The 26,559-nt window shown below is 44.3% G+C and overlaps 1 protein-coding gene across 2 annotated transcripts; it reads right to left on the minus strand.

Annotated features, from left to right (window-relative positions):
* Window positions 1-1,506: 1,506 nt before the first annotated feature.
* CD2 (CD2 molecule) lies at window positions 1,507-23,147 on the minus strand. Of its 2 annotated transcripts, XM_073328779.1 has the most exons (5): window positions 23,014-23,147; window positions 18,665-18,973; window positions 13,127-13,381; window positions 6,194-6,313; window positions 1,507-3,886 (listed from the first exon to the last, which is right to left on the minus strand). In XM_073328779.1, exons 1-5 carry the CDS (start codon window positions 23,072-23,074, stop codon window positions 3,678-3,680), a joined length of 954 nt encoding a protein of 317 aa, XP_073184880.1. In that variant the 5' UTR covers window positions 23,075-23,147; the 3' UTR covers window positions 1,507-3,677. The 2 variants fall into 2 exon arrangements, with proteins under 2 accessions (XP_073184880.1, XP_073184890.1); XM_073328789.1 differs by lacking the exon at window positions 6,194-6,313.
* Window positions 23,148-26,559: the final 3,412 nt, after the last annotated feature.

Genomic DNA, 26,559 nt, shown 5'->3' on the forward strand with positions numbered 1-26,559 from the left:
GGAGCGAGAGAGTCAGATTGGACTTGAAGCAGGCTCTTCCTCATGGTTGAGCACAGCACACACAGGGCACTTCTATGGCATTCCCAGGTCCCATCTTCCCAGGCAGTAAGTATATTAGTGGGGTCTCCCCCCATGGCAGTGGACAGCCGTCACCAGGCACTGGAGCCATATCAAACCTCACCTTGCAATTATCTTTGTTTTCTGTCAATTGCCCTGAGAGAGAAGTGACAGGAGAGAGGATATTGAGGGATAACATGCTGTCATAAATATAAAGGGAAGGGTAACCACCTTTCTGTATACAGTGCTATAAAATCCCTCCTGGCCAGAGGCAAAACCCTTTCACCTGTAAAGGGTTAAGAAGCTAAGATAACCTCGCTGGCACCTGACCCAAAATGACCAATGAGGGGACAAGATACTTTCAAATCTGGAGGGCGGGGAACAAAGGGTTGGTCTGTCTGCATTAGATTTCCTTTTGTTTAATGGCTGGTAAAATAAGCTGTGCTGGAGGGAAGGTATATTCCTGTTTTTGTGTCTTTTTGTAACTTAAGGTTTTCCCTAGAGGGATTCTCTATGTTTTGAATCTGATTTACCATCCTGATTTTACAGAGGTGATTCTTTAACCTTTTCTTTAATTAAAATTCTTCTTTTAAGAACTTGATTGATTTTTCATTGTTCTTAAGATCCAAGGGTTTGGGTCTGTGTTCACCTGTACAAATAGGTGATGATCCTTATCAAGCCTTCCCCAGGAAAGGGGGTGTAGGGCTTGCGGGATATTTTGGGGGAAGACATCTCCAAGTGGGCTCTTTCCCTGTTCTTTGTTTAAAACGCTTGGTGGTGGCAGCATACGGTTCAAGGACAAGGCAAAGTTTGTACCTTGGGAAAGTTTTAAACCTAAGCTGGTAAGAATAAGCTTAGGGGTCTTTCATGCAGGTCCCCACGTCTGTACCCTAGAGTTCAGAATGGGGAAGGAACCTTGAGACATGCTCATAAAGCAAATGCTACAGCTACTTGTCATTTTGACCCCAAAATTGCACTAGGCATCAGGGATGGGCACACAGTCTCCCACCCCCATCACTGATTCTGGAGATGTGGGATGGGCACAGAATGAACCCTTCCCCCACCTTGTAGCCCAGTTCTCCCCATGCAAGAGCTCCCCACGCTGATGTCACAGGATAAATGGCGATCAAGAATGAACGCAACCCATGGACCTTTCACTTACACTGGTGAACAGGAATAGGTATAGCTAAACCTCTTGAGCTCCAGGACAGGAACAGCATGCCCCCTCAGGACACAGGCTGGGCCCACAATGGGGAGCTGGGTTGGGCACAAGAGTATCCCACGCTGTCCCTGCTCGCCGTGGATACTCAAGGGAGCATAGAGTTGAGCGTGACAGTGTCATTCTGTGCTGTGGCCACTGGTGATCACACATCTTCTTTTGTCACCTATTGACAAGTAAGTGAAATCCAGGTAGCCAAACACCAGGAGCAGCACAAGCTAAAGCCCCATCATCCACTCTCTAATCTTTATTTATGCTGCTATCTCATATACAAAATGGAGTACAAGCCATTTTAAAAAAATAAACATTAAAATAGTCAAACCATTAGCACACACTGCATAAAGCTGGGCCAGGTGTTCGAGCCATACAGGCCAGCTTCTGAGGACAAAGCAAAGTACAACTGGTCCCTTGGCGGGACATGCAGGGACCTCCTTCCCCACATGTCTCTTCCCTGCACCTGGCAGGCTATAAATGGGCAGAGAAATAAGGATACACCTTTTAACGCCACGGAAATACATTGGAGACGCAGAACCTGAAAGAACTACCCTACATTCATCTACCTTATGTGGCACAAGTGTCAGGCTCCAGCCAATGTGCTACTGAGAATGGCTCTCACTTCTCCGTCCCTGCCCCATGCTCCGTGTGCCGTCACTAACACCAGAGGGGTGGCTTTAGCCAGCCAGACAATACAGTGAATAAAATAGAAACATGGGGCCTCTGCTGACCCAGCTGATCTACCTGCGAATCAGAGAAATCATGAGACTCGCCAAAGGTTAGAGGCACAGACAACTCATGCCTCCTGACGCTGGGGGGGCCGCAATCTAAAGGGGAGGACACATGACAGCCCCACATGTCTCCTCTGCCCAGCGACCCCCCGGCCCTGTGCCCAGCCTGCAGCCGCCATGCTCTCCCTGCCCCACCAGAGTTAGCTGGGGTGGGGCTCTGTCCTTCTCCTGCTGCACCTCCTCCCAGGCACATTTGGCCACTCTCCCTGGGGAGCGGGATGGAGCCACTTCGCAGGTCACCGCTTTGTGTGGCAGCTGCCGGAGAGAGAGCGCCCAGCTGGAGAGATGGTGTCAGTGGCGACAGCCCGCTCCCCGGCTGCCAGGGACAGGGGCCGAGCAGGCCGGGGGTCAGACACTTCAGAAGGACAAAGCCCTCTCCCTCCTCCCAGCAATCCAAGCAGAAATCTGTGTGCCCCCCCCCCCACGTGCATTACCTATGAATAAGCAAGAATGTCTTTCCCACTACACCCTGTCTCCCAGAGACACGGGGTGCTGACTGCAGTCCAGACGAGCATGTCCTCCTTTGTCAAAGCAAGAGGTCTTCATGGTTATGTGTAAATACCCCGGTTATACACCTCGCAGTTACTGGAACTGCTGGGTCCCCTGACCTGCGTCAATACAAGGCTATTTGCTTTCAGAATGCTGACGCAGGTCATGTGACTGGGGCACTCCTGTGGGTCAGATGGATTACGTGGCATCAGACCTAAACTAACTCCTTCACAGAAATGGAGCAAATGAGGCCTCCTAAATCCCTCAGTGTGGACGGGCTGTGGGAGAGGAGCAGAAGACACCACTGCAGCATTTCCAGATTTTCCTGAAGGCAAGTAATATCGTAGAAAAAGAGAGAGGGTGAATTCTTCCTCTCAGGTACGTGTGACTGGCTCCAGGTGACACACCAACTATAGTAGCTGAGCAGGCCTCTTTTGAGAGCACAAAGTGGCCATGGGATGAGAGAGTCAACAAGGTTCAGAGAAAGTAGTTATTAATTAGACTACTTGGCTTTGGTTGGTAGTATGTATTACTGTGCTACAGGAACCTCACACACCAATGGATACTGGCTCCTGTCATGTGACAAGCATATCTGCCTTGGGAACCCTGAACCAGGTCATGTCATGGCCAAGAAATAAAGTTGCAGTTTCTTGCCAGCACTCCAGTATGTCAGACAATTAACACACCTGTTTTCCTCTCCATATGATCAAACGACTGGCTGCAGCAACTAGAGGGGTGTTTGGGTGGGAGTTCAGGTATAGGAAGAGAGACGTGATGAAAGTCATCTCAATAGAGTCTTAGGGCCTTCCAAAAAAAAAATAATAATAATTTGACCAGAAGATGGCAAGGAGAGGTACAACTAAATGAAGCAAAAAGGAAGCAGATTTCAGGACTAAATGTCCCACATTAGCATGGAGTTACTTGAAGAAAATGGCCAAGGTTAATGACCTGTGATCACCTCGCGTCTCCATCGTTGAGCCTTTTCCTTAGCCATTAAGTATAGACAGTGATCTCCCACAATGAAAGCAGCCAGTCTGGGGGATTGCTGGCTATTTGCAAGGTTATTTTTGTGGTAGGTCCCACCAGACCAGGTAATGGGACAGGGTCTGTTCCTCCAGGACAAATGCTTACGGTCGCTCTTTCATATGGGTTGGAGACTTCTGCTGAGTGCGTGGCCTGGGCCGGGGGGGCCCTGCCTGGTACTGAGTTTGAGACTGTGGAGGTAGTCTCTGCTGCTGGCGTGGCTGCTTCTGGGGAGCATGAACTGGAGGTTGAGGAAGCTCCCGATATTTCGATTCATCGCCCACTTGTCGAGTTTTCATCGGTGTCTCCTCATCTGCAATTAGAAAACCGTCAAGTAATTCGTTAATGCTTCAGCATGAGTCACGTCACCAGTACAAACAAACAAAAGATAACCCATGCTGGTTACAGAAGGAGTCTGCAGGGTAGCCTGCGCCTGTCTTAGTTAAAGAAGCTGCTGAGATCTTCCCTGGGCCCTGTTCCTCTAATGGGTCAAAGCTTTTCTCTGCGCTGGGGGTTAGTGTTAGCAGAGGTATCACGCAGAAGCTTGTGCCTTTTTATTTCCAAAATATCCAGATAACTAAAACAGAAGGGCAATAAGAAAAAAATTAGTCAAAAAGGAATGTGGCATTGTTATTTATGGTGAACAGCTACTACCAAGGGAAGGAGGCTTGGACGCTGGCAAACTATGCAAGCATTTGACTGCTTAAGTGGTCTGGTTTTGGGGACCCTGTTTATTTCAATGAAATAATAAAACCTGGATTTGCCATCTACTCCCAGACTACCTCTATGGCCTGTCTGTTGGCTTGTAGGGGTCATGGTTCTCAGAGGGTATTTCAGTCAGTTCCATCCCCTCCTATCTCAGTGAGCCTGCTCTTCTGGACAGCTACAACAGCTTACCAGCAAGCAGGAAATATACCAAGGAGACTGAACTCCTCTCTCTTCCTTGGAGGTGATCCCCTTGAAGACAGGGTTGAGACACATTAGTAGGGGGCAGCATAAAAAAAGTTTACCCTGCCGCTGTCTGTGCTGTAATTGTTCTGCAGGTAAATAGAGGACTCCACACACAACAGCAATCAATCTTGTACCTTTTACCCATACAAAATGTACTTCACATAGATGAAGTAGACTAATGGTCTTTGGCCACTTTATTACCATTTTTGAAAGGCCAGTGACCATGTATGGTTTGATTTAGGGACTGAGTGACCCACTGGCTCAGATACTGAACTGACCCTAAACTTCTATTGAACCATTCCAAAGTACCTGGTTACTTTGATGGTAACTAACACAGAGTTAAATGCACCTTAACACTCAGTGAGGACAGGGACAAATCAGTTTGAACATTGTGTCAATGGACCATGGGTAAATCTTTGGTTCCAGTAAGATTACCCATGACCAGCTGGCAAGATGTTAAACACAACAGTCCCTGTCTACACTAACTGCTAAGGTACAAAGTTAATGAAACATGGTAACTGAGACAAATTGTTTGCCAGAAGTTGGAAGTGGGCGACAGGAGATGGATCACTTGATGACTGCCTATTCTGTTCATTCCCTCTCAAGCACCTGGCATTGGCCACTGTCGGAAGACAGGATACTGAGGTAGATACACCATTGGTCTGACCCAGTATGGCCGTTCTTATGTTCATGACTCCTCAAGGACATGTTCTAACATGTCTTAGTTTTCTAGTGAAGACAAGCAGGTCTGGAGTTTGGGTTTGGTTCAGACGAGCAACCAAAAGTTCAGTTGCTGAACTGTCCAAACCTCTTGGGTCTGCAAAGTCAGACTGGATATATTCCAAGGCTATTGGGAGATTTATGGTCCTCCCTGTTGCTGGTCAAGCCAATCACACCATGAAAACATCTCATGAGCATGTAGGACCTAGTTAAACCCTGTTCATCCTAATTATGTGATTTACCTGTAATTATGATTTCATTGTCAATTATTTATAGCCAGTACTTCTGTTGTATTCTTGAATTGGATTTCTCTCATTACATACCTTTTCTTCTTTTTCTGTGACCACCAAAACTAAAACTCAGTCTAAATTTTCAAAAATGATTAGTGATTTTTACATACTTCTATGTTTAGATGCCCAAGTTGAGACACTTTAACAGGGCCTGATTTTTAGAGGATGAATAAATAATAACAAAACCTCTCTCTTATGCTCTGTACTTTCTGAAAATCTGGTCTCTTTACAGTGTCTCAGGCTGCACAGCCAAAAAAAATGGAGGCACCCCAAATCACTCTCTAGGCATGCCTACATTTCACATGCAATTAGTGATGTTGGTTGCCTTTACATATATATAAAAGTTAATGAGAAAGTGTGTTGGTGAGATTCTCAAGCTTATATCTAGATCAAGGATGTTCAAATAATCATGGATGCTTCTCTGAGACAAGCTTTTGGAGGGTCTGTTCTCCCCTCACTGGTAAATAATAGTCCTTGAAAATAGCACTGTCTTGTTAAAAACAGCCATCAGAAACCAAGATTAAAACTGGCAATTGAAGTGTAGAATTTCAGTGTGACAAAACTCAGTACTTTCTCTCTCACTATCTCTGAGCAGTTTGTGGAAAGAACTAGGAGATTTTAAGTGGTCATACAGCAACATGAAAATTTCAAGTGCTTACCCTGTTCTTCATATCTTTCTGCTCTCTTCTTCCTGATACAGTAAATCAGCAGAGCCAAAAAGATGACAAAGACAACTGCACCTCCTGCAATGCTCCCAATGAGAACAATGTCCAGCATCCCTAGCTCAGAGAGAAGAAGGAGATATCACAGGGAGAGAAGAAAATGCCAAGGCAAAGTTTGGAATTTGGTCCCAGTGACCTAGAGGATGTACACATGTGAAGCTTATGACATGGATAACAATGATGATATGAAAACCTTGTAGTTTTATAGCGTCTTTCATCCCAGCATCTCAAAGCATTTTCACAAACAATAAATTAAGACTCATAACACCCCTCTGAGATAATGTTAAGTATTATTATCCCCATTTTACAGAGGGGGAAATTGAGGCACAAACAAGGTTAAACCACTAGCTTATGGTCACAGAAAACTTGGCGAGAAACAGAATTCTTTCATGGAACATAGTTAAGAAATGTGTGTATGATGTGCTTTGTTTGATGAGAGTTCTAAGGAAAGTTTGAGGCAGAATTCACAGGAGTGCCAAGGACTTTTACCTAAGAAACAGTAGGTGTCATCTTGCTCCTAGTGATGGTCAAACCTCAAAAGTCTTGTTCTAGATTGACACACAAAGATCTGAATGCCCTTCTGGTCTTTTAAGGACTTTCAAAATGCTTTGACTGGGCGAAAGTAGTGCTCAGAGTCTGACAAAAAACAGACTTTTTCAGGAGCTGGAAATACTGTGAGAAAAGCTCGTCTTGTGGTATTTCAGAGCTTGCTCTTCCTTGGCTGGAACTCAAAACGAGTGCTACACAATAATTAACAATAGTGAAGAGGGGGCTGAAAGGGGCTAAATTCAACACAAGTATAAAGTTGCTCGTTGGGGTAAGTTGGCCACAAATGAGTGTGAAGTACAGTAATATGCACCGATTTTTGTCCTCAGTGGGTGTGCAAATGAGTGCCATTTACATACTGAGCATCAAAACCTGACTCAGTCCTTCCTTGGGCAGAACTTCCATTGAAGTCGACTATGGTTGTATCTGCATAAGGACTTCAGAACTTGTGTCCAGTGGACAAAAAAAAAGTGGGTAGCAGGAAAGGCAACCAAGAGGAGGGTGTAAAACACACAGTCCTCTTCTACCCCTTCAGTGTGTCATTTAGACTTGCTTTGCACCCCCACTGAATACCAAACCAGTGCACATTACAAACCTTTACCACTTACAGCCTGTGTGTGTTGGAGATTTTCGCACCTATACTGATGCGCAAATCCCGAATGTAGAATAGCTCCCAAATAGAGCGGGTCTGAAATTTTTTTTTCTTCTCACTGAAAATTATGACTTTTCAAAAAATCTATAAATGGAAATATTTTGGCTGACAAGTGAACTAGTTGGGTTCAGAAATGGCACCTCGGAGCCCCATGGGAATTCTAGTTCAGGTGTTTTATGCCTCAATGCTCCTCGGTAGGCTGGGCTCCCAGGTTAAACTGCATCCCCAGAGATGCACCACAGTCTCGCTCCACCCCCAGGTTAGGGAAGGGGATCAGGCTGGAGAATCCCCCCTTGAGCAGCTGTACAGTTGGTCTATTGCCTGGGGAAGAGGATTCCTCCTTACTGGCCCCAGCCTCCTTGGCCATATAGTCAAGATAGATACTTGGCATAGAATTTTCAGAAAGGGAGGTTCAAGTCTGTAAACATACAAAAATGTGTGCACACGTTTATGTTTGCATACACCTCTCCCAAATGTGTGCGCATACAGGGCACTGGATCATATAACAAATAGATATCAGAAAGCCCCATTTAAACTTGCAAATCCAAAGTTTTGCTCACAAAATGGGGTGATTGGGTTATGTGAAAGTGTGCACATGTGTGTGAAAAAAGGTGTACATACTTTGAGTTTTATGTCATGAAATCTGTCTTTAATTATCCCAGGGCTTCCCCTTCTCCTCCTGTAAAATGGATGTAATAATACTTACTTACTTACTTCAGGCTGGTGTGCTGCAAGGCTTAATTTCTTAGTGTCTGTGAAGTGGTTTGTGATCTTCCAAAAAAATATACCCTATACAATTATCATCATCATTATCAATATTATTTGAGTTGCAAAGTGGCACCTGTAAGTAGCCAAATTAAAACAAGAGATTCAAGTAATAATAATACTGAACTCTTATACATTGCTTTTCATCCATAGATCTCAGTATCATTATCCCCATTTTACTGATGGGAAAACTGAGTCACAGGGAGGGGAAGTGACTTGCCCAGGGCCCCCTAGCAGGCCAGTGGCAGAGCTGGGAATAGATCACAAGTCTACAGAGTCCTAGTCCAGTGCACTGTCAAGTAGGCCACACTGCCTCCCATGGCTGGGAAGAAGGATTAACTGAGACCTAAACTGAGGACAGCTGATCCTTCCCCACACCCACATCCCCCGTGTTTCTAACCTGCATAGGAAGAAACTGGTGGTGTGGTTTTTGGACTTTCTTGTGATATGATACCTGTGCTACATATTTCTTCAAGACCTGTGTGATAAATGCTTTTGTTAGCTGTTGATGCTACGGAAAAAAATAACACAGACTTAGTACCCCAAAATACCCAGCCCCTGATATCTGACAGATGGAGTTCAGCAGCCAAGTCACAACGAAGAACACCGAGGGCCAGATCCTCAGCTGATGTAAATCAACATTGCTCCACTGAAGTCAATGAAACTACATAATGACACTGACCTCCTTTGTAAAGTGCTGTGAGATCTATGGATGAAAAGCCCTATACAAGTGCTAGGCATTAATTATTATGTCAATTTACACCCAGTGAGGACTGGCCCTGAGTGATGGGAGAATGAACTTCATGCAGTAAGCTCCAAGTATTTAATATACACAGATGAATGCGACAGTAAGAAACAGCAACTCTACACTGCCTTGTGGTCTCCCACCCCATGCCTGCGTGTCAATTTAACAGGGTTATCCCTGGCTACCTTGAGAACTGCTTCTTGAGTCTTATATCTGCACTCACACTCCTCTGGCTGTTTCAGGCTGCCATCACGCTGTCCGAGATGGTGGTACAGCTAGGAGTGGCTCCACCTCCAGATCACTGAGGAGGGGCAGGGGCTGGTCAGTGCAGTGCACATCTCCAGCCAGTTGCCCCTGGCTCTGTGCCAGAGGGTGTGCCATCTCGGGCAGCTGGAAGTACTTGGCCTCCCACTGCAGGTGGCTGCACTCAGGAAAGTGCTGGGGCAGCAGCAGGTCCTGCATATAGTCCAGGACGTAGCAGGAGAGGAAACCATTGCAGTTGTGGAAGAAGTAGCCTTGGCTGTCCTCATGCAGCTTGCCCAGCTGCTGCTGAGAGAACATGCGCCAGAGTAGTGAGTCTTGTACCGACACCGCAGTTCAGTGCCACGTCTTACATACGTCTCCCCGCCAACGTTCAGCTCCCACTCTCCAGGAAGGTGGATGAGCCTTGACCTGCTGTGGCAGTACCCCTGCCCCGGTTCCTGCTGACAGCAACACTCCCCCCCGGTTCAGTAACCTCCCAGCGCTGGCCGCCAGGGCCATCCCAGAGTGAGCCCACTGTGACTGGGGAGAAGCCACCTCCTGCCCTTTCTCCCACAAGTGCCTGGGAGCAGCCTCCTCTCACCGCTTCCGTCGCTCCAGGAGCTGGCAGAGGGTCCACCTCTCATGCTCAGATCGGGCTGGGCCTGGTGCTAAATGGGTGGGCCAACATGGCCCTGCCACTGGTCTGAAGGGGGCAGACAATCACTCTTTCACTGCAGTGAGCTCCACACTGTAGGATCCTTTCCTCTCCCCCTTTGAAAGCTGACTGGTTTTATTTATTTGCAGGCTTTCAGTGGCACTTCTCACTGCAGCGTCCAGGGTAAACGGGGGCGTGACCCTGAAAAGTCTGGGGACCACTGATCTAAATTATAAACTCACTGAGGTATAGTCAATGGGCCAAACTCTCTGCTTGGGTAACTTCGCTGAAGCCAAAGGAGTTAATTCTGTAGAGAATTTGACTCCGTATCTTCAACCGTATACCATACAGCATGTAGTGCAGAGTCACTGGTCAACAGATATTAAATAGTGATGATTTAACCTTTGGGATCTCTAATTTAGAATATATGATTTTTTTGTACTAGCGGTAAATGCCCAGTTCTGTTGCTGTGATTCTGGCAAAACTACAGAGGTAAAGCCTGCAGCACTGTTCCCATTGTGAAAAGGATGTAGGTTTCTACCACCTGATTGTCAATTTTACTGATGTTACTGTTAAACTGCTTGGTGTCTGAAGGTGCCAGATGCCCAGATTAACAGGTCAAAGGGAACACGTGAGAGTTAATTGTATAAATGGAGATCCATAGACTATAAAGCCAGAAGGGACCATTGTGATCATCTAGTCTGACTTCCTGAATAACACAGGCCACAGGACTTCACCATAGGTGGGAAGCCATCAAAGCTGTTCAGATATTACTTTTAAAAGACTAAAAATAACACATAGGTAATGAAATTGAGTTTTTAATTTTTCTATTGACGCTTTAGATTATTAAAAGTGAAAGGGTTTTGGAGATCCGATTAATTTTTCCATTTGTTGACTTCTTGCCTTTTGCCCAAGTTGGACAATTAAAGAAAAGACTGGTCAGCTTCAGGGGTGTGTGTCCCTGTCTGCACACTAGCCGAATGCGGCTGGGCTTGGCCTACCCAGCACTGCAGGGCACTGTCTCAGTTCAAACAAACCAACAAAATTTCCAGTTACTTTTTTTCCCCCTAAAGTTGTTGGATCATATTAAAGAAGTTCTGTATTAAAATCACAAATGAGTTTGATTCCCCAGAGTTTAAATTCCAGGGTATTACTAATTAAGAGGTCTCTTGGTTTTTGGTACTGTTTCTCTCCCTCTACGTGTGAAACTTGCAAGCTGCTAATTGTGTTAGTACATTCTAAGACAGAGTCTGTTCTCAAAGCAATTCACACAGAGAGAGACTCAAAGCAATACTCTGTAACAACAGAAACAGCACCCAGAGACTCCCCGCCCTTTTGTTGTATTAACAATTGTGATTAAAATAGAGATAGAGGATGTATGTGGATGGATGCTTGGTGTGGATAATAACTGAATGATCAGGGAGGTGCCAGCCTAAGAATCCAGTGTCCATCGGCAGAAGGCGGCGTCAAGTGGAAATAACCCCCAGAGGACCCCCGGAGGGCAGATTGGAATCCACCCAACAGCTTCAAGAATGGGAGAACCAAAGAGCAAGATAACATCTGACAGCACAGAGCCGTCAGGAATGTGCCATCTGCTTATTGATTCAGCAACAGCATGATGAAGCAATTCCCATAGACTGGCATAGGAAGAAACTCCTATAAAAATGGACTCGAGAAAGTGAGAAATTTGGGGTCTGATTCTGCAAACCAACTTCCAGGAGCATCAGATGAGCATCTGACAAGGCCCTGCTCCCTCCTCATGTCCAGGCCACCTGGACAATGGCTTGGCATGAGCAACTCTAAGGCTGGTAACTATGATAACAACCTTGCAGAACCTGTGTGTGTGTGTGTGTGTGTGTGTGTGTGTGTGTGTGTGTGTGTGTGTGTGTGTGTGTGAGAGAATGAATAAATGAATGAATGAATGAATGTGTGAATAAATATGAGACTGAATGGAATGTTACAGCTATAACTAACTGCTTACTATGATTCTTTCTGTATTCACAATAAATGTGGTATTTTGCCTTTCCCCCTTTAATAAGATCTTGCTGGTTTTTATTTTATTGGTATAACAAAGTTTCATGAAAATGTTTCTATGAAGAGCAAGTTTTGTAAACCCTTTTCCCTTTAGGAAAATCTAGACCTGGGGCCTAACCTACTTGATTGCCCATTTAAGCCATCTAAAACGTGGCTAATTTCCCAAAAGCTCACTGCAAAGGAAGCCCATGCTTTATATGCACATGTTAAATAGCACCATCAGGACATCCAGCTTTTCTGTCAAAAGAATCCAGCCACCAGTGTGGCACCACTGACTTCGTAGATACAAGGGTGGAAAAGATCAAGACTTCCTTGCATCTAATTCTCCTGTCACTTGGGGCTCGTCTACAGCTGAAACACTACAGCGGCACAGCTGCAGCACTGCAGTAGCGTTTCAGCGTGGACGTTACCTATGCTGACGGGAAAAGTTCTCCCATCGGCATGGGTAGCTAGGTTGATGGAAGAATTCTTCCGTCACCCTAGCACTGTCTAGAGTGAGGGTTAAATCCTCTGAGCGATGTTGCTGAGGCAGCCTAACTTTTAAAAAACGAGATTGACCTAAACATGTTGCTCGGGTTCAGGAAATATGTTGTGCCTTGAGCACTGCAGTTAAGTCGACCTAAGCCCCAGTGTAGACGCGTCTATGTCGATGGAAGAATTCTTTTGTCAACCTCACTGCTGCCTCTCAGAGAGGTGGATTAACTACAGTGATGGAAAAACTCTTCGGTCACTGTAGGAAACATCTACCCTACATTGCCCTACAAAGTTGTAGGCATAGCCTTCCACTGGTGTAAATCAAGAGCAATCCCATTGATGTCAATGAAGCCACATGGGCGTACAGTGGAAATATGGATTAAGAGAGAGGAGACTCAGGCCCATTCTTGGGAAATGTAGGGTGTTAACGGATGTCCTGACCCATTTTCAACTTGGGTAATTTTCTTCTACCCAACTAAAATGACCCCTGACGTTGTAATGATCTGGGCAGTGCAATGGATACTGTTGGTGCTGTAGAAATAATAAAGAACAACCGCTGGGGGGAGGGGGGGAGAAAGGGTTTTGTTTTTTGCTTCCTGCTGCATAGCACTGCATAACACCTACTGCATGTCAATTCCCTCAGTTATTTTATTGGGCTGATCCTGGTTTTAGATTCAGCACCCTGGAGACAGCTGTATGTTTGTAACTGTTTGTGGGCTGTGATTAGGAGACCTTTTTGCAATATAGACTTTGTACCTGAACATTTGATTTCCTGATCAGCCGTTTTCTTGCTAACGTGATTTTTTACTTCACATTGGAACTTTGCAGTTCTGCTTTTGGAGCTGTATTCAATCTTCCATATGCCATTTGCATCTATGTGCGGTTTTAAATTCAGTGTTTTGTTATTTCGAATCAAATGAAAAAGAGCTTTGTTTCTCTGATTCACCTCACATGTCACCTTTACGGAATTTTCTGAACATATCCATTTGATTTCTGGTTTAGAGACAATTTCTGAAAGAGAATAGAAGAGGCAATCAGACTGTGAAGATTTCTAATTTTAAAAAGTTCATTATTAGAACAGGCAAGATCCACAGAATGATACAAAGGAACTGGAGGGATTTTAGAGGCATAAGCAGAACATAACAAAATTATTTTGTGAAAGGATGCGGGACAAATTAATCTGAAACACAGATATTCAGTGAGAGAGAAAGTGGGAAAGTAGCAATGCCTGAAAAAATAAAGGGGAGAGCGAACAGCAAATTAGACCTGACGGGGGATACGATGTGGCAACAACAAAGAAAAGTCCAGCACAACACTGGCCTGCATACTTGTTTTTTTATAAAAAGTTTAACACCTTTATGACTCATTGTCACTTTCCTCTCTGTTCCCTCCTTTCAGATCTATAGAGTGTTTCTTCTTGAGATAACATTTCATTGTTTATTTACAGAGAGAGAATCCCAGTCCATTTGTCCTGTTCAGTTTGGAAACACAATGGGCCAGATCACTCTGGCTCAGACTATGTTTACACTGCACACCTTACAAGGGCGGCCGCTGCAATCATGCTGTTGTAAGGTGCGTTGTGTAGCCACTCTTTATGGCCAGGAGAGAGTTCTCCTGGCGACAAAATAAAACCTCCCCCAGTGAGAGGTGGTAGCTTCCGAGCAGCTCCAGCTGAAGCAGCACTGTCCACACCAGGGCTTTTTGTTGTTAAAACGTTTGCCATTCATGGGGGGGGGGGATTTCACACCCTTGAGCCACAAAAGTTTTAGCTTTAATGCCAGTATCGACATAGCCACATTAGACTGAGGCTCAGGAGCCACAGATGGCTCTTTAATGTGTCTCCTGCGGCTCTTTGCAGTGCATGGTAGTAAAACACTGTGTGGTTTAACTATTAACCAATCAAGATGCTTTTATTGTGTTATTAACCAGTTAAGTTATCAACTTGCACTACCGTATTTGCTGTGAGAATAAAACATTATATATATATGTATATGATGGGAAATATTGAGAGTATGTGTGTGTGTGTGTGTGTACACACACACACACATACACACTCAATATTTCCCATCATACTGTTTGAATATGAATAGTACTACAGTAAATGAAACAATGAATTTACACTACCGTGGCTCTTTTGGGTAATGTTGATGGCTAATTTGGCTCCTGAACCACTGAGGTCTGAATATCACTGCTCTAGTTCATGGAGAACCCCCTCAGGCATGGCCGAAGGGAGGAGCAAACTACCAGTTTCCCCCTGCAAAATTTTTGCTTCATCATCCCGTCTGGTAGGAGGAGTTAGGGGATCCTGCAGACTTGGGAGACTGCAAACTCTCCCAGCGACTTTGCTCTCAGGGGTCCATGGATACTGGAACTCTATTCCATCCATACAGAGCCTGGAGTCAACTTGCAGGCTCCACCTCCCTCTCTGTTTCCAGCCACCCCAGCTAGTGCCCAGAGTTGGCTCTAGCTGAGGTGGCTGCTCATTAGCAACCAGGGAGAGGACCCAGAGCTGTAGCTATAGTACCTTGCTCAAAGATGTAACACCTCCCACCTAGATCTGTGTGCGGAAAACTGAACTCAGAGCAGGGGGAAGAGCCAAGGAGAGCAAACCAACAACTGCTGCTCTATCTCCACCCACAAATACCTCAGATGCTACACAGGCTCTCAGACACCAAGGTGGTTGGTTGGCACATAGGGAGACCACAGTACTTCCTCTCTTCCATACAGGAGGCCATCAGTCCAATATAAGCAAACACACATTGCAGTTAATATGGGAGAGAAGCTATGCTATGAAGGGAAGAGTTGGCACACGAGGTATGGGGCAAGGGGGGGAAGATTAAAAAGATGAAGGCTTTACATCATAGAGCAAAGAGACAATAGTCTCCTTCTATGCAGCTCTGGCATGACTGCATCTGCAACTTTGCATTCAGCATTGGGCACCAGAAAGACTGGAAAAGCTAGGTCAGTAAAAAATAAATAAATAAATAAAATACATCCCTTTCTGCCATAGCTATGATGGTATAAGTGGATAGCCCAGGTCTCCATCACGTTGCTTAATGCACTGCTGGAACGTGTTCAGATACGACAGTGATGAGCGCAGTATAAGAACACAGACTGGACTAGAAAGCGTCTTAGCACTACAGAGGCAATGGAACTATGAATAAGCTTCAGAGGAACAGCCGTGTTAGTCTGTATTCGCAAAAAGAAAAGGAGTACTTGTGGCACCTTAGAGACTAACCAATTTATTTGAGCATGAGCTTTCATGAGCTACAGCTCACTTTGAAGTGAGCTGTAGCTCACGAAAGCTCATGCTCAAATAAATTGGTTAGTCTCTAAGGTGCCACAAGTACTCCTTTTCTTTTTGCGAATACAGACTAACACGGCTGTTCCTCTGAAACCTGTCATTATGCAAGGCACTGCATTTAGCCGTATGGAGTGGAAATCTATCAACTGCATGAAGCAACATCTGATGAAGTGAGCTGTAGCTCACGAAAGCTCATGCTCAAATAAATTGGTTAGTCTCTAAGGTGCTATGAATAAGCTGGTTTCTGTTTCCCATTATGCACAGTGAATTGGTTCTGGAGCTCCCCTTGCGGAATCTCTAGTACTGGCAATGGTACACGAGCCAGAAAGAGCCCACCCTGACTCTGAGTTCAGGTTGAAGTTGCAGGCACATCAGTTGCAAGGGGGGTGGGGGATGGAGGAGAAGCCACTTTTTACTTTTCCACTGAGCAAATTCAATCAGTCATTGCAAAAAGCCTGGAAACCCTCAATGCTAATTTACAGTCAGTCAGTCATTTTTCAGAGTACTGCACTTCAATTATAACACTAACTACTGAGCAAACGCTGTAATCCATCTATTGAATACAGTGTATGGCCCTTGTCTTGCTAACACTTAAGCAATTGCTCAGGGCTGGATAAACAATATTCAGAGATTTTAGGACCAGAGGGGACCATAGTGATCATCTAATCTGACCTGTATAACACAGGCCATAGAATTTCACCCAGTAATTTCCGCATCAAGCCAATAAGTTCTGTTTGAGCGAGCATGAGCATATATTTCAGAAAGACATCCAGTCTTGAAACATTCTAGACACTATGGACAGATTCCTAGGCTCCTGATTCCTAGCTTCACAGGATGATGCCAGAAGCTAAGCTTTTACTTTTAAAAATAATTATGCTAGCTATCTGACCGTAATGGCCATCATATCACTGCACCTCACATCGCTAATGGATTTTATCCTCCCAACACTCTTAAGAGCTACATCCCCATTTCACAGTTGGGAAACTGAGGCACAGGGTAGATTAAGTCACTTGACCAAGGTTACAAAGGAAGCCAGTGGCTGAGCTAGAAATTCTACCCCAATCCAATGCCTTAACCAGTAAACCTTGAAAAACATGACCCAAGTATAACGGAGATACTGATGCCTCCCTGAGTCAACAGGCAGCCTGTAATAATATCTCAGCAAGTGTTGATTTGAGAGTGGTCACCCCTTCGGGGCTTTGCTAGGGCAGTGGCAGCAGGTGTCCACGCACAATCTGAGAGGGTGGACCTCCCCATCAGCCCAGCAGATAGCTCTTGCGTAGCCAGTTGTCTCTGTGTGGCAAGGCCGCAAGTTGGGAAAGTGGCCACAGGGGGCCACACTTGTGGGAGGGCCGAGGGTGCCAGACTTCCTTAATTAGCTTTTGACTTTAGCCACAGAACACTTTGGGGCTACTCCCAAGAGCAAAGTGATGCATGTGCTTAAGTCTTAAGTTGCAGGATCATGGCCTCTTTTTGCAATTATAATATCCTAACAAGTATTCATACACAAGAACGTCTAGCAGGAGAGTTTGTCATTCATGATGTCAAAGACGTCTGAGTTGTCACGGGTCACCTCCATCTAAATAGCAATTATCAGATAAAGGAAAACTTTTAACACATTAAAGATATCTGCATTTTTTCCCTTCAGCTTATAAGTCAAGTTAGTAGAAAATCAGGAATGAACGTCATAGTAATTTTTTTTAATTCTGCTCACGCTTCTTTTCTTTAAAATTTTTTAAATGTCATCAAAATCTTGACATCCAGAAGATTCCAATCAGCTGTAATAATTGGTCAATACACAAGAAAAAAAATTTCAAACATTTCCCTTTTTTTTTTAAAATTCAAAATGTTGTCAGAATTTCTAAATACAAAAAAATTCAAACCCGCCCTGCTTATAAGGGATGGAACAGGTGAATAGTAAACAGGAGACCCAGTTAATTACAAATAAATAGGGGGCCAGTTACTGAATCGTTTACTAATGGTCAGGCTTCCGATGCAGCAGTTCAACATTAAGGCAGGATGTAAACATGCAAGCAAGCTGGTAGGCTCAAAAGCAAGGCGTGAGAGCAAAGTACTGTAGAAGGAAAATCTTCATGTTACAGAATTTTGTGAAAGATCTCAGGCATTTTTCAGCAGCCTCCTGTTTTAGGAGACTGCCTAAGTCTTCCAAATGTACAGAACACAGTTCTGCTCCACATCCCACTGGTCAAACAACCCAGAGGTATCAGTCCCTTGAATGGCTGCTTAAGAAAGGTTTCACCGTCTGTTGTGAAATCAGGGCTTGAACTGGGCAGTAGCACGCGTACCAGCACTCTCCTGAGCGGTCTTTTTGGGCTCCAAAATGTGTTCTCCTCCATAAGACACACAAGCTTAAGGAGCCTAGCGGAGTCCATGGGTATATTTGAACCCCAGTTAGGGGAGCCGAGCCCAGCAGAGCATGCAAACAGTTCAAACATCTCCACAATCCATCATGAGTGGCATCTCAATTTGATGTCTCAAGTGGGTTATTAATTTGTGGGAGGAGCTTGGAAGGGTCCTACCACCATTCCCCCCCGCCGCCCCAAGTTAGACCCCGGCCTTCCATCCCTCCCAAATGTATATATAAACACCTGGATTCCTGGATATTTTAAGTAGCAAAACAAAGGCCCAGTATGACCTGAGCTAACTTCTTCCGTTGTTCATAGATACCGGTGCAGGTCTGTTTGCCTGACAGAGTTCGTGGCTGATGTGAAAGAGAAGAAATCAGACAGCAGAGGGACTGAATAGAGGGAAAGAAGGGAACAGGGAGACTCACCTGGCAAGAGAGGAAAAGGAGGAACCCACCCAGGAACAGAGAAAGGGAATAGAAGCAGAAGAGCTAGCCCTTCAGTGAAAAGGAGCCCACGCAGCAAAATTAGAGACCACAAGGAAACAGGATGAAGACCCATTCAGCAGAAGGAGAGACTGGGACTCATCCAGCTATGGTGGGAAGGATGTGGAAGGTGACTCACCCTCAAAGCTCAGATTTAAGTTCTTCTCCATTTGCAGCTGTCCCTCGTCATCGTACACTCTCACTGTGTAATTTCCCCTGTCCTCTTCCACCAGGCGGTCTATTTGCAGGGTTCCATCATCCAGGGACATCATATACTTTCCCTTTTCGTTTTCCTTTTCCCTGGAATATTTCACTGTAGAATTTTTGATCTTCGCAAGGAATAATGCATTTTTGAGCCATGTTATTTCATGTTGCTTTTCCACTTTGAAGTCAGGAACGTTCAAGAAAACAGAACCACCCAGAACACCGTACACTTCGTTTGCAGAACCTTCAAACAGGGGAAGAACAATACAGCCCGATTAGTGTCTGTCCAAAGCGTCTATGGATGAGAGTTAACAGTAGACACTGCAGCATTAAATAACTTGGTCACAAAGTTAAACGCCCCACTTTTCCCTTATTTCCCAAACCACTCCTCATTGATAAGGGTGGGCATTTATATAGCTGCTTTCATCTCAGGCCCTCAAAGCAGCTCCCAAACATTATTTAGTTAAGCATCCCAAACCCCATTTTAATTCTGAACACAGTGAAGTTAAGGGCCAAATTTTCAGAAGTGCTCTTAGGGGTGCCTTGGTTTTGGAGGTGGTCATTTTAAGACCCCTTGGGCCTGGTTTTCAAAGGCACTGAGCACTTGCCGCGCCAAGTCAATAAGGCTTGTGAGCATGCACTTCCTCTGCAAATCAGGCTGTATTGTATGTGCCTCAAGATGGCACCCACAACAGAGGCAGCCAGAATTACTAAAAACACTTCTGACGACTCAAACCCATGGCCAAAATTTTCAAGTGACCAGTGATTTTGAGTGCCTCAATTTAAACTTGGGACAGGTTAAAGACCAGCTGCTCAGCGATTTCTGAAAAATCAGCCTCCTTTAATGGGTCTTAAGTTGAACACTGAAAATCCTTAGTCACTGTTCAAAATCTTGGCCTAAGCAACTTGCCTGAGGTCACACAGTGAGTGACAGAGGTGGGAGTAAGACCCAGAGGTCCTGCCTCCCGCAAGGCTGTGACTACAGGATACACTCCCTCCCTCCCAGAGCTCTATTTCATGGGTACGATCACCTGATAAACATGGACCCAAGGGCAGGTTTTTCCCTCTTTTCAGGTCACCTTTGTGCAAAACGGATAACACCCAGTTCACAAGGGTGCTACTGCAAGTGGTTGTTCAGCACTTGAAGATGTGAGGTGTCACATAAGGGCTAAATATTGGTATTACTAAGAAAGATAAAGGCTGTTTAGCCTTATTCATGTTGTTACGTATAAAGAAGCATTCATCTTCCCATGGTATGTTCTGTCACAAGAATGCATGCCCATTTATCTCAAACTGAATCTAAATCTAAAAATCACAGCCTCGGCATACTGAATAGTGCAGTAATAGCCGATTGGGTTTTTAGAGCACAGATTTTGCCTGAAGGTGACTTCAGATGAGAAGCTGATGCCACACAAACATTTGTGTAGATCCTTAGTCCGTACTGCAGAAGCAAGTTGATAAATAATATTGAAACTATCAGACGGGTTAAATACATGCTTGTAAGTTTCAAATAAAATAAATTCATTAACAGCAAAACTTTCATTCATAACCAGGGATTATTCAATCTTCCATTTGCTAAATTAATTCCCCTCTAATCTACAAGATAAAGCTATAGTGGTGGGCAGGGTGAGCTACGTTGAATTATTTTTGCACCGTGTGAGTTCTTTTCCCTATAGAGAGAAACTACCGGTAGGTTTATAAATCTTTTATTATAATATATAATCCTTTATTATAAAGTTTTCATTAGATCTAGGATATGATAAAATACATCACAGCGAGGAAAACGGAAAACTAATTGCTGCTTTACATAATAGTAATATTGGAGTCAAATAAAAAAAATTAGACTATCATGCTTGTGCAACAAAATAATTATTCGAGAAATCTGAGAGGAACGGCCCATTAGAGCCTGTGAGAGGATGAAGAGTTTCATGCAATGCATCCGCCAGCCCAAAGGGAAGCTATTACTGAGCTATCAAGTTTCTTAAAAAGCATTCAGCATTTCTAATGGAACATTCTGAAATCACTCACTCTTGGAAGTGTCACTATTTTAATAATATTCGTTCTCCCAATAAGTGTTAACAGGAGCACCAAAGCCCTTTGTAAAACCTGCAGAATTTTTGACAAAGAAAAAAAAATGTAATACAAATACTTGCTACTCCTCAGAATTACTCCAAGATATTTAGAGTTATTACTACTCATTATTATTTGTATTGCATATTCTATCATTTCTATTTTGCAGGTGTAGATGGCAGAAAAGTTGATCAAAATCCTGAGGAAGGAAAGCTCAATAGTATTCCAGTTGACAGACAATCCTGTTAGGTCTTTAAAAGTTTGCTTGGCCTCCCGAATCAGTGGAACAGAAGTCTGAGCACTCCAAACAAACAACACTAAGTCCTCTGTATAGACAATGGAACATAATTTGTCGATAGTGCCGAGTGAAATACTCTGCAAAGGCCAGAGCGATCAGAATCTAGCAACAAACTGCTCCATTGCCGTCACAAAGAGGATGGGATGATTCATGAGCAGTATAGTACTGTACCCACCAGAGAAAAGAAGTATTCACTTGTAAAGTTCCAAACGTTTTGAACAAATAGAGTCGTTCAAGGAAATCGAGAGTCTGTTTTAAGCCCATAGCAAGAATGTATTCCTTATTTATCTAGTCCTTGTACCTAGAAAACATTAAACCACCATCATAAATGATCTACTGTTGGATTTATTCCTGTCATTCATGAAAGCTGCTTGTGTACCGAGTCCACTACTACTTGTTCTAATCTATAAGCCAAAATGGCAACTACATTTTGAGATCAACGTTTTTAAAAATAATTGCTATAACTATAATAATACCAATATATATGTACCCACTGTAATTTACAACCTAGACCAACCCCGCCCTACCATAGGATAGGGTGATAAATACAAACATTCTGTTAATATTCCTGTGCAAAAAATTCTTGCACTGTCAACAGTTCTGTTTCCCTTTGATACTAGAAAAGAGCAATGGGTCTACATGATGCACAGTGAAGTCTCTCTTGAACAGAGTTACGAAAAAAATGCAGCAGCTTCACGGAGGGCAGTAGGAAAAACTCCATGCTGACCCTTACCTATATTAATACGTGTCAGATAAAGGATTGTTAACTTGAAGCGAGTAGTATAAATATTATAATAGCAAGCTCTGGTCATGGGATCCCCCGGGCTGAAAGCTAAATAAAATAACAATAGCCAAGAGATCTTGCAGCACTTTGCAAAGGAAGGTAGATATCATTGTCTCCATTTTACCAATGGGAAAAGTGAGGCCATGTGCTTAACATTGAGGGCTTGAGCCTACAAGTTGCTGAGCACTCTGCCCCCAACAGCAAAGCATTTGAGTACATGCTTCAATCTAAGCACGTGAATAATTCTTTTGAAGTCAGTGGGGCTAATCGCATGCTTAAAGTGAAGCATGTATTTAAGCGCTTTGCCTGGACTGGGGACAGAGTGCTGACAACTTTTCAGGATCAAGCCCTGAGAGTTTTAAGGTGAAATCCTGGCTCTATTAAAGTAAGTGGCCAAGGATCGGGGCCAGGATTTTACCCTAAAGGTCCCATTGCCAGTTCCCCAAATATCTGATCTTCGCAGCTTCATACGAGCTAGCTACAGTTCAGAGGGCTGTGTAACACTCTTTAAATGATTTATTTGCACTGCACTTGCTGTGGCAATAGCGATAATTCTCGTAGAGACAAGGAGCCAAATTCATCTGTGATTTTAGTAGAGTTAAACCAGGGAAGAATGTGGCCCATGATATTTAAGTAAGATCCAAGCATTTTTATCAGACCATCCATCTTGCCCCAAGCTTCACTATTTAGCTTTAAGCAGAAGATGTGTGGCAGAGATGGGATCAGTCACTTTTAATTGTGCTTACACATTTCTATATTAAAAGCACTATCAAAGGAATAATCTAAAACATACTGATAATAACTTGCTCCTCAACTATAACTGAGTCAGGGGAGAGGCTTAAAATGTGCCGTGTGGACAAGACCACCCCAGATTCTCCTAACTGGGTGAAACCCTGGGACAATGCAGTTATAGGTCCCATCCACCCTGAAAATTATAGCCGTATTGGAACTGGATCCCTGAGTCAATTTAATTGTGGCACAGATGGGCCTAATTCAGCACCCTGTTAAGATATCCATCACCCTTGTCTGGGTACAAGGAATGGGTGTTAAAACTGAGGTAGATTGTTAAATACTTTAAGTGCAATTTTAAGCAAAGTCAGCCTGAAAGAGCAAAAAGCCAGTGCAAACTCACCTTTTACACAGGAGAATAAAACCACCAGGCACTTGGCTAGAAAAATCCCCCTAAAGTCCATTTTCCAAATCGTATCTCCAAACTGTCCCTGCGTGAAGAAAGCTCCTGGCCAGTGAGATGAAGTTCTACTTCTAATCAGCAGCCTTTTGGTGCGTCAGCACAGCCCTGGCACCTCTTGTCCCCTCCTCCTCCTCTTGCTCATCAAAACTTTTCCATTTCTGTCACACACACGAGCAGAGTGGAACTAGTTCTCGGTCCATTATTTCAACCAGGGTTGAGGAACAACTTGCAGGGATTAGGAAAGTGCAAGCCTCAAATTCCAGAATTTCCCCCCAATTTTGTCCCAACTTGAGAACAGAACCTGAGCCACAAGTTTCTTTGATGTTCAGCTAAGGACCTTGACCTCTACCTTCATGTCCCAGAAGAAGGGATGTGGGGAAGTCTTACTATTCTCCTGCTGCAACATTTAACCTGCCTTCGGAGGTCTTGTTGGGTGAGAAAGAAAGAAGACCCAGCAACCAGCTATCACCCTCCAGGGTCTTCAGGGACTAGTCAGCAGGTTTAAGAAGTAGCTGAGGTCTGCTGAGAGGAGGTGTGTTATGTAGATAGCATAAACACCTCCTTTGAAAAGCTTTAGACTAGCTTCACAGAAACATTTGAACTTTGAATATTTGAACTGAAACTGAACTCCAGGCTTAGTGAGGTTCACCCATAATTAGCAGTACTGTGCAAACACACAGGTGTTTCAAAACCCTCTTGAGCATTTAGGAAGGAGTCTGCTGTGAAAGACACAAGGAGCCCTGTGGAGCGTGGGAAGAGTGCAGTGCCTCATTCTCCCCCAGGATTTGGTCTTGGGGGCTGCTGTGTTGAAAAGAGGGGGTCTGGGGCCAACAAGGGATATGATGTTAAGAAAGCTCCTTATCCCTGTTACAGCATTAAACAGTTAAGTGTGGTGTGGGGTTTAGTGTCAAGTTGTTATTGGCTTATTCCCTTTGCAACAGCCACCATTACAAATCTTTGTAAATCTTTATTGAAGGCACACAAAAAGAAGGAAAAATCCATTAAAGCATTTCAAATGTAAAGTATGAGGGCAGGTCTACACTTGAAACGCTGCTTTGGCGCAGCTGCACTGATGCAACTGTGCCACGTTAGCAAAGACGCTCTACGCTTATGGGGGAGAGCCCATCCCTCGGCGTAGTTAATCCACCTCCGCGAGAGGCGGTAGCTATGTTGGGAGGAGAAGCTCTGCCACGGACACAACGCTGTCCGCACCAGCACTTAGTCAGCATAACTTCGTTGCTCAGGAGTGGGGATTTTTCATACCCTTGAGCGATGTATTTATACCAAAGTAATGCCGTAGTGTAGACCTGGCCTTATGTGAGGCTTTCGTTTTAACAATATCCCTTATTCCTTTTCCCTGTAACTGTACCTAGTTTTTATAAGGAAACCCCCCTTTCTGACAGGCTTTTAGATGGTGTTAACGATGGTGACAATGTCCTTTTGGGGAAAGGAGGAAAAGTTAGTCAAAATGGGCTGGAGGCTGCTGGAATCTGATCCTCTTTCCTTCAAAACAAAACCAGACTAACACACACACAAAAGGGGAAAGAAAAGAACAGAAAATATAGAAAGTGCGGCTTCTGTCTCAGGTGTTGACTTTCCCTTACAACATGGCTACTGGAGAAAAATGGCACAGCAGAGAGTCTCATCAGCTACTCAGGACCTGGTAGACTTTTATCAGTGTCAGGCAGTTTAAAGCTTTCCCTTTAGCCACCTTTATGCTTACAGGCTCACAGCAGTATTGCAAAGGGTGGAGCTGTCTTGGCTGATTAAGATAAGCAGTGTTATTAGACAGATGCAAAAGGGAGAGAGGAAAGAGAAGTGTGTGGGGGCGGGGGGAAGAAGGAAAAAGGACACATGTGGGAGGGAGTATGACAGCAGGAACCAAAGTCTCATATTCCAGGTAGTGTTTGGGATTTAGATGAAGCTGGTGGGTAAGGTCTGGGGCCTTTTTCTGCAGCCATATTAGGAGAGCAGCAGCCATGAGCTAAGAAGCAGAGAGTCGCATTCCCACATCCCATCTAAATTATATTAAAACAATGTAATATTGGGCTGTTAAGAAGGCGATCCTGTCCTAATAGCACCCAGCATCACCAGATAAAGAAACAGATCTTAAGACATTTAAAGAAAACTTTGTCTGACAGCATTCTGTCTGGCAAGGAATCACTTAGTTATGGGTGTGAAATCTCTACTTCTTTATTGTTTTGCCTTTATGGTCCCTACTTCTCTATTGTTTGTCTGTGTCATTTCTGTCTGGTTCTTTGATAGTTATGTAACAAACAGAAACAAATTTTGCAAGGTGTAAATCAGCTAAGGTGGTGGGGTATGATTGGGTGAAGAATTGTTTTGTAATACTTTAGTAAAATGATTGGTTAAGGTACAGGTAAACAGGACTCCAGTTTCACTATATAAACTAGACTCCCAAAGGAAGTTCTTTGGAACCAACTCCAGGACACAGCCCAAGATCAGAACTGCAAGACCTTAGCACCCTGCCAACTATATCATGAGAAGCTGGATTCCATGGACGACCTGATCCTGACTGGCCAGTGGGAAAAGTTTGTCTGCCTTATTGGGAGCGGTGAGCATTGTATGCTTAGTGTTTGCATTCTGTTTTGGTGATTGTTAATAAATAGAGGTTAAGGATATTACTGTGTAAGGCTCTTTCACTGGTAAAAAGACCCCACAAACCCACAGAACGTAAGATTTACCGTGAGCCCACAGAAGGGTAAAGGTGGGTGCCGTAGAGTGTGCAGGTAACAGTGGAGGTGACGATGTCATGTGGTTCCTGCTTTCTGGCCTAGTCTGGTCAGAGCCTGACCAGAGCAGGGAGAGGAAGACCCAACAGTGTCACAGTAGACAAAGACCCAACAGGGTCCCAGGTGACAATGTGGCTGGCAGACATGATGGTGAAGCTCATTCCTTCCAGTTCACCTGTCCCCCTTCTCCCCCCAAACAGACAACATCCAAGAGGGGAGGGCAACTGCACGCCATTAACATTACCAATCAAAACAATTATAAATATTTCCTGCCATTATTAGAATCCTTCAGCTTATTGTCATGCCTACCTATGACTTTACCAGGAGCCTTGGAGTCCCGTTAGGACAGCTCTTTTATCCTAAACAATCCAGTTTGGGCCAACTATTTCCCTTCAACTTTTGCTGACTTTCATAAACAATTTTACATAACAGGCCAAGTTAAACTTATGTTACTTTGGACAACTTAGAATACAGGCCTCTGCACAACAGGGCCCTGCTGGGTCTCAGAGCATCTCATCGTCTGGACATACCATCCACTAGAGAAACCACTTGCTGCTCCTGCAGCTCTAGCAGACAGGCTAGAGGGGGAAAAAACAAAACAAAACACCAAACACTGCAGAAATGCTGCCCTGGCCTAAACCAAGCAACACCTACATAGTTTAGGCCAGTGGTCCCCAAACATTTGAGGGTCGCACACCCTGCTTACCCCTGTCCATGGCACCCCGGCCCCCCT

The sequence above is a fragment of the Lepidochelys kempii genome, chromosome 1 (assembly GCF_965140265.1).
Source record: "Lepidochelys kempii isolate rLepKem1 chromosome 1, rLepKem1.hap2, whole genome shotgun sequence".
Classification (NCBI taxonomy): Eukaryota; Metazoa; Chordata; order Testudines; family Cheloniidae; genus Lepidochelys; species Lepidochelys kempii.

What these genes read in the sequence shown, in the direction of transcription:
- CD2 (XM_073328779.1), bottom strand. Translation starts at nt 23,074, where the DNA reads ATGGACTTTAGGGGGATTTTTCTAGCCAAGTGCCTGGTGGTTTTATTC. An exon ending in TTTATTCTCCTGTGTAAAAG is followed by an intron (nt 18,974 to 23,013) that starts GTGAGTTTGCAC and finishes CCCTGTTTGAAG; the next exon opens with GTTCTGCAAACGAAGTGTAC. An exon ending in AGAAAGATATGAAGAACAGG is followed by an intron (nt 3,887 to 6,193) that starts GTAAGCACTTGA and finishes TTCTAATTGCAG; the next exon opens with ATGAGGAGACACCGATGAAA.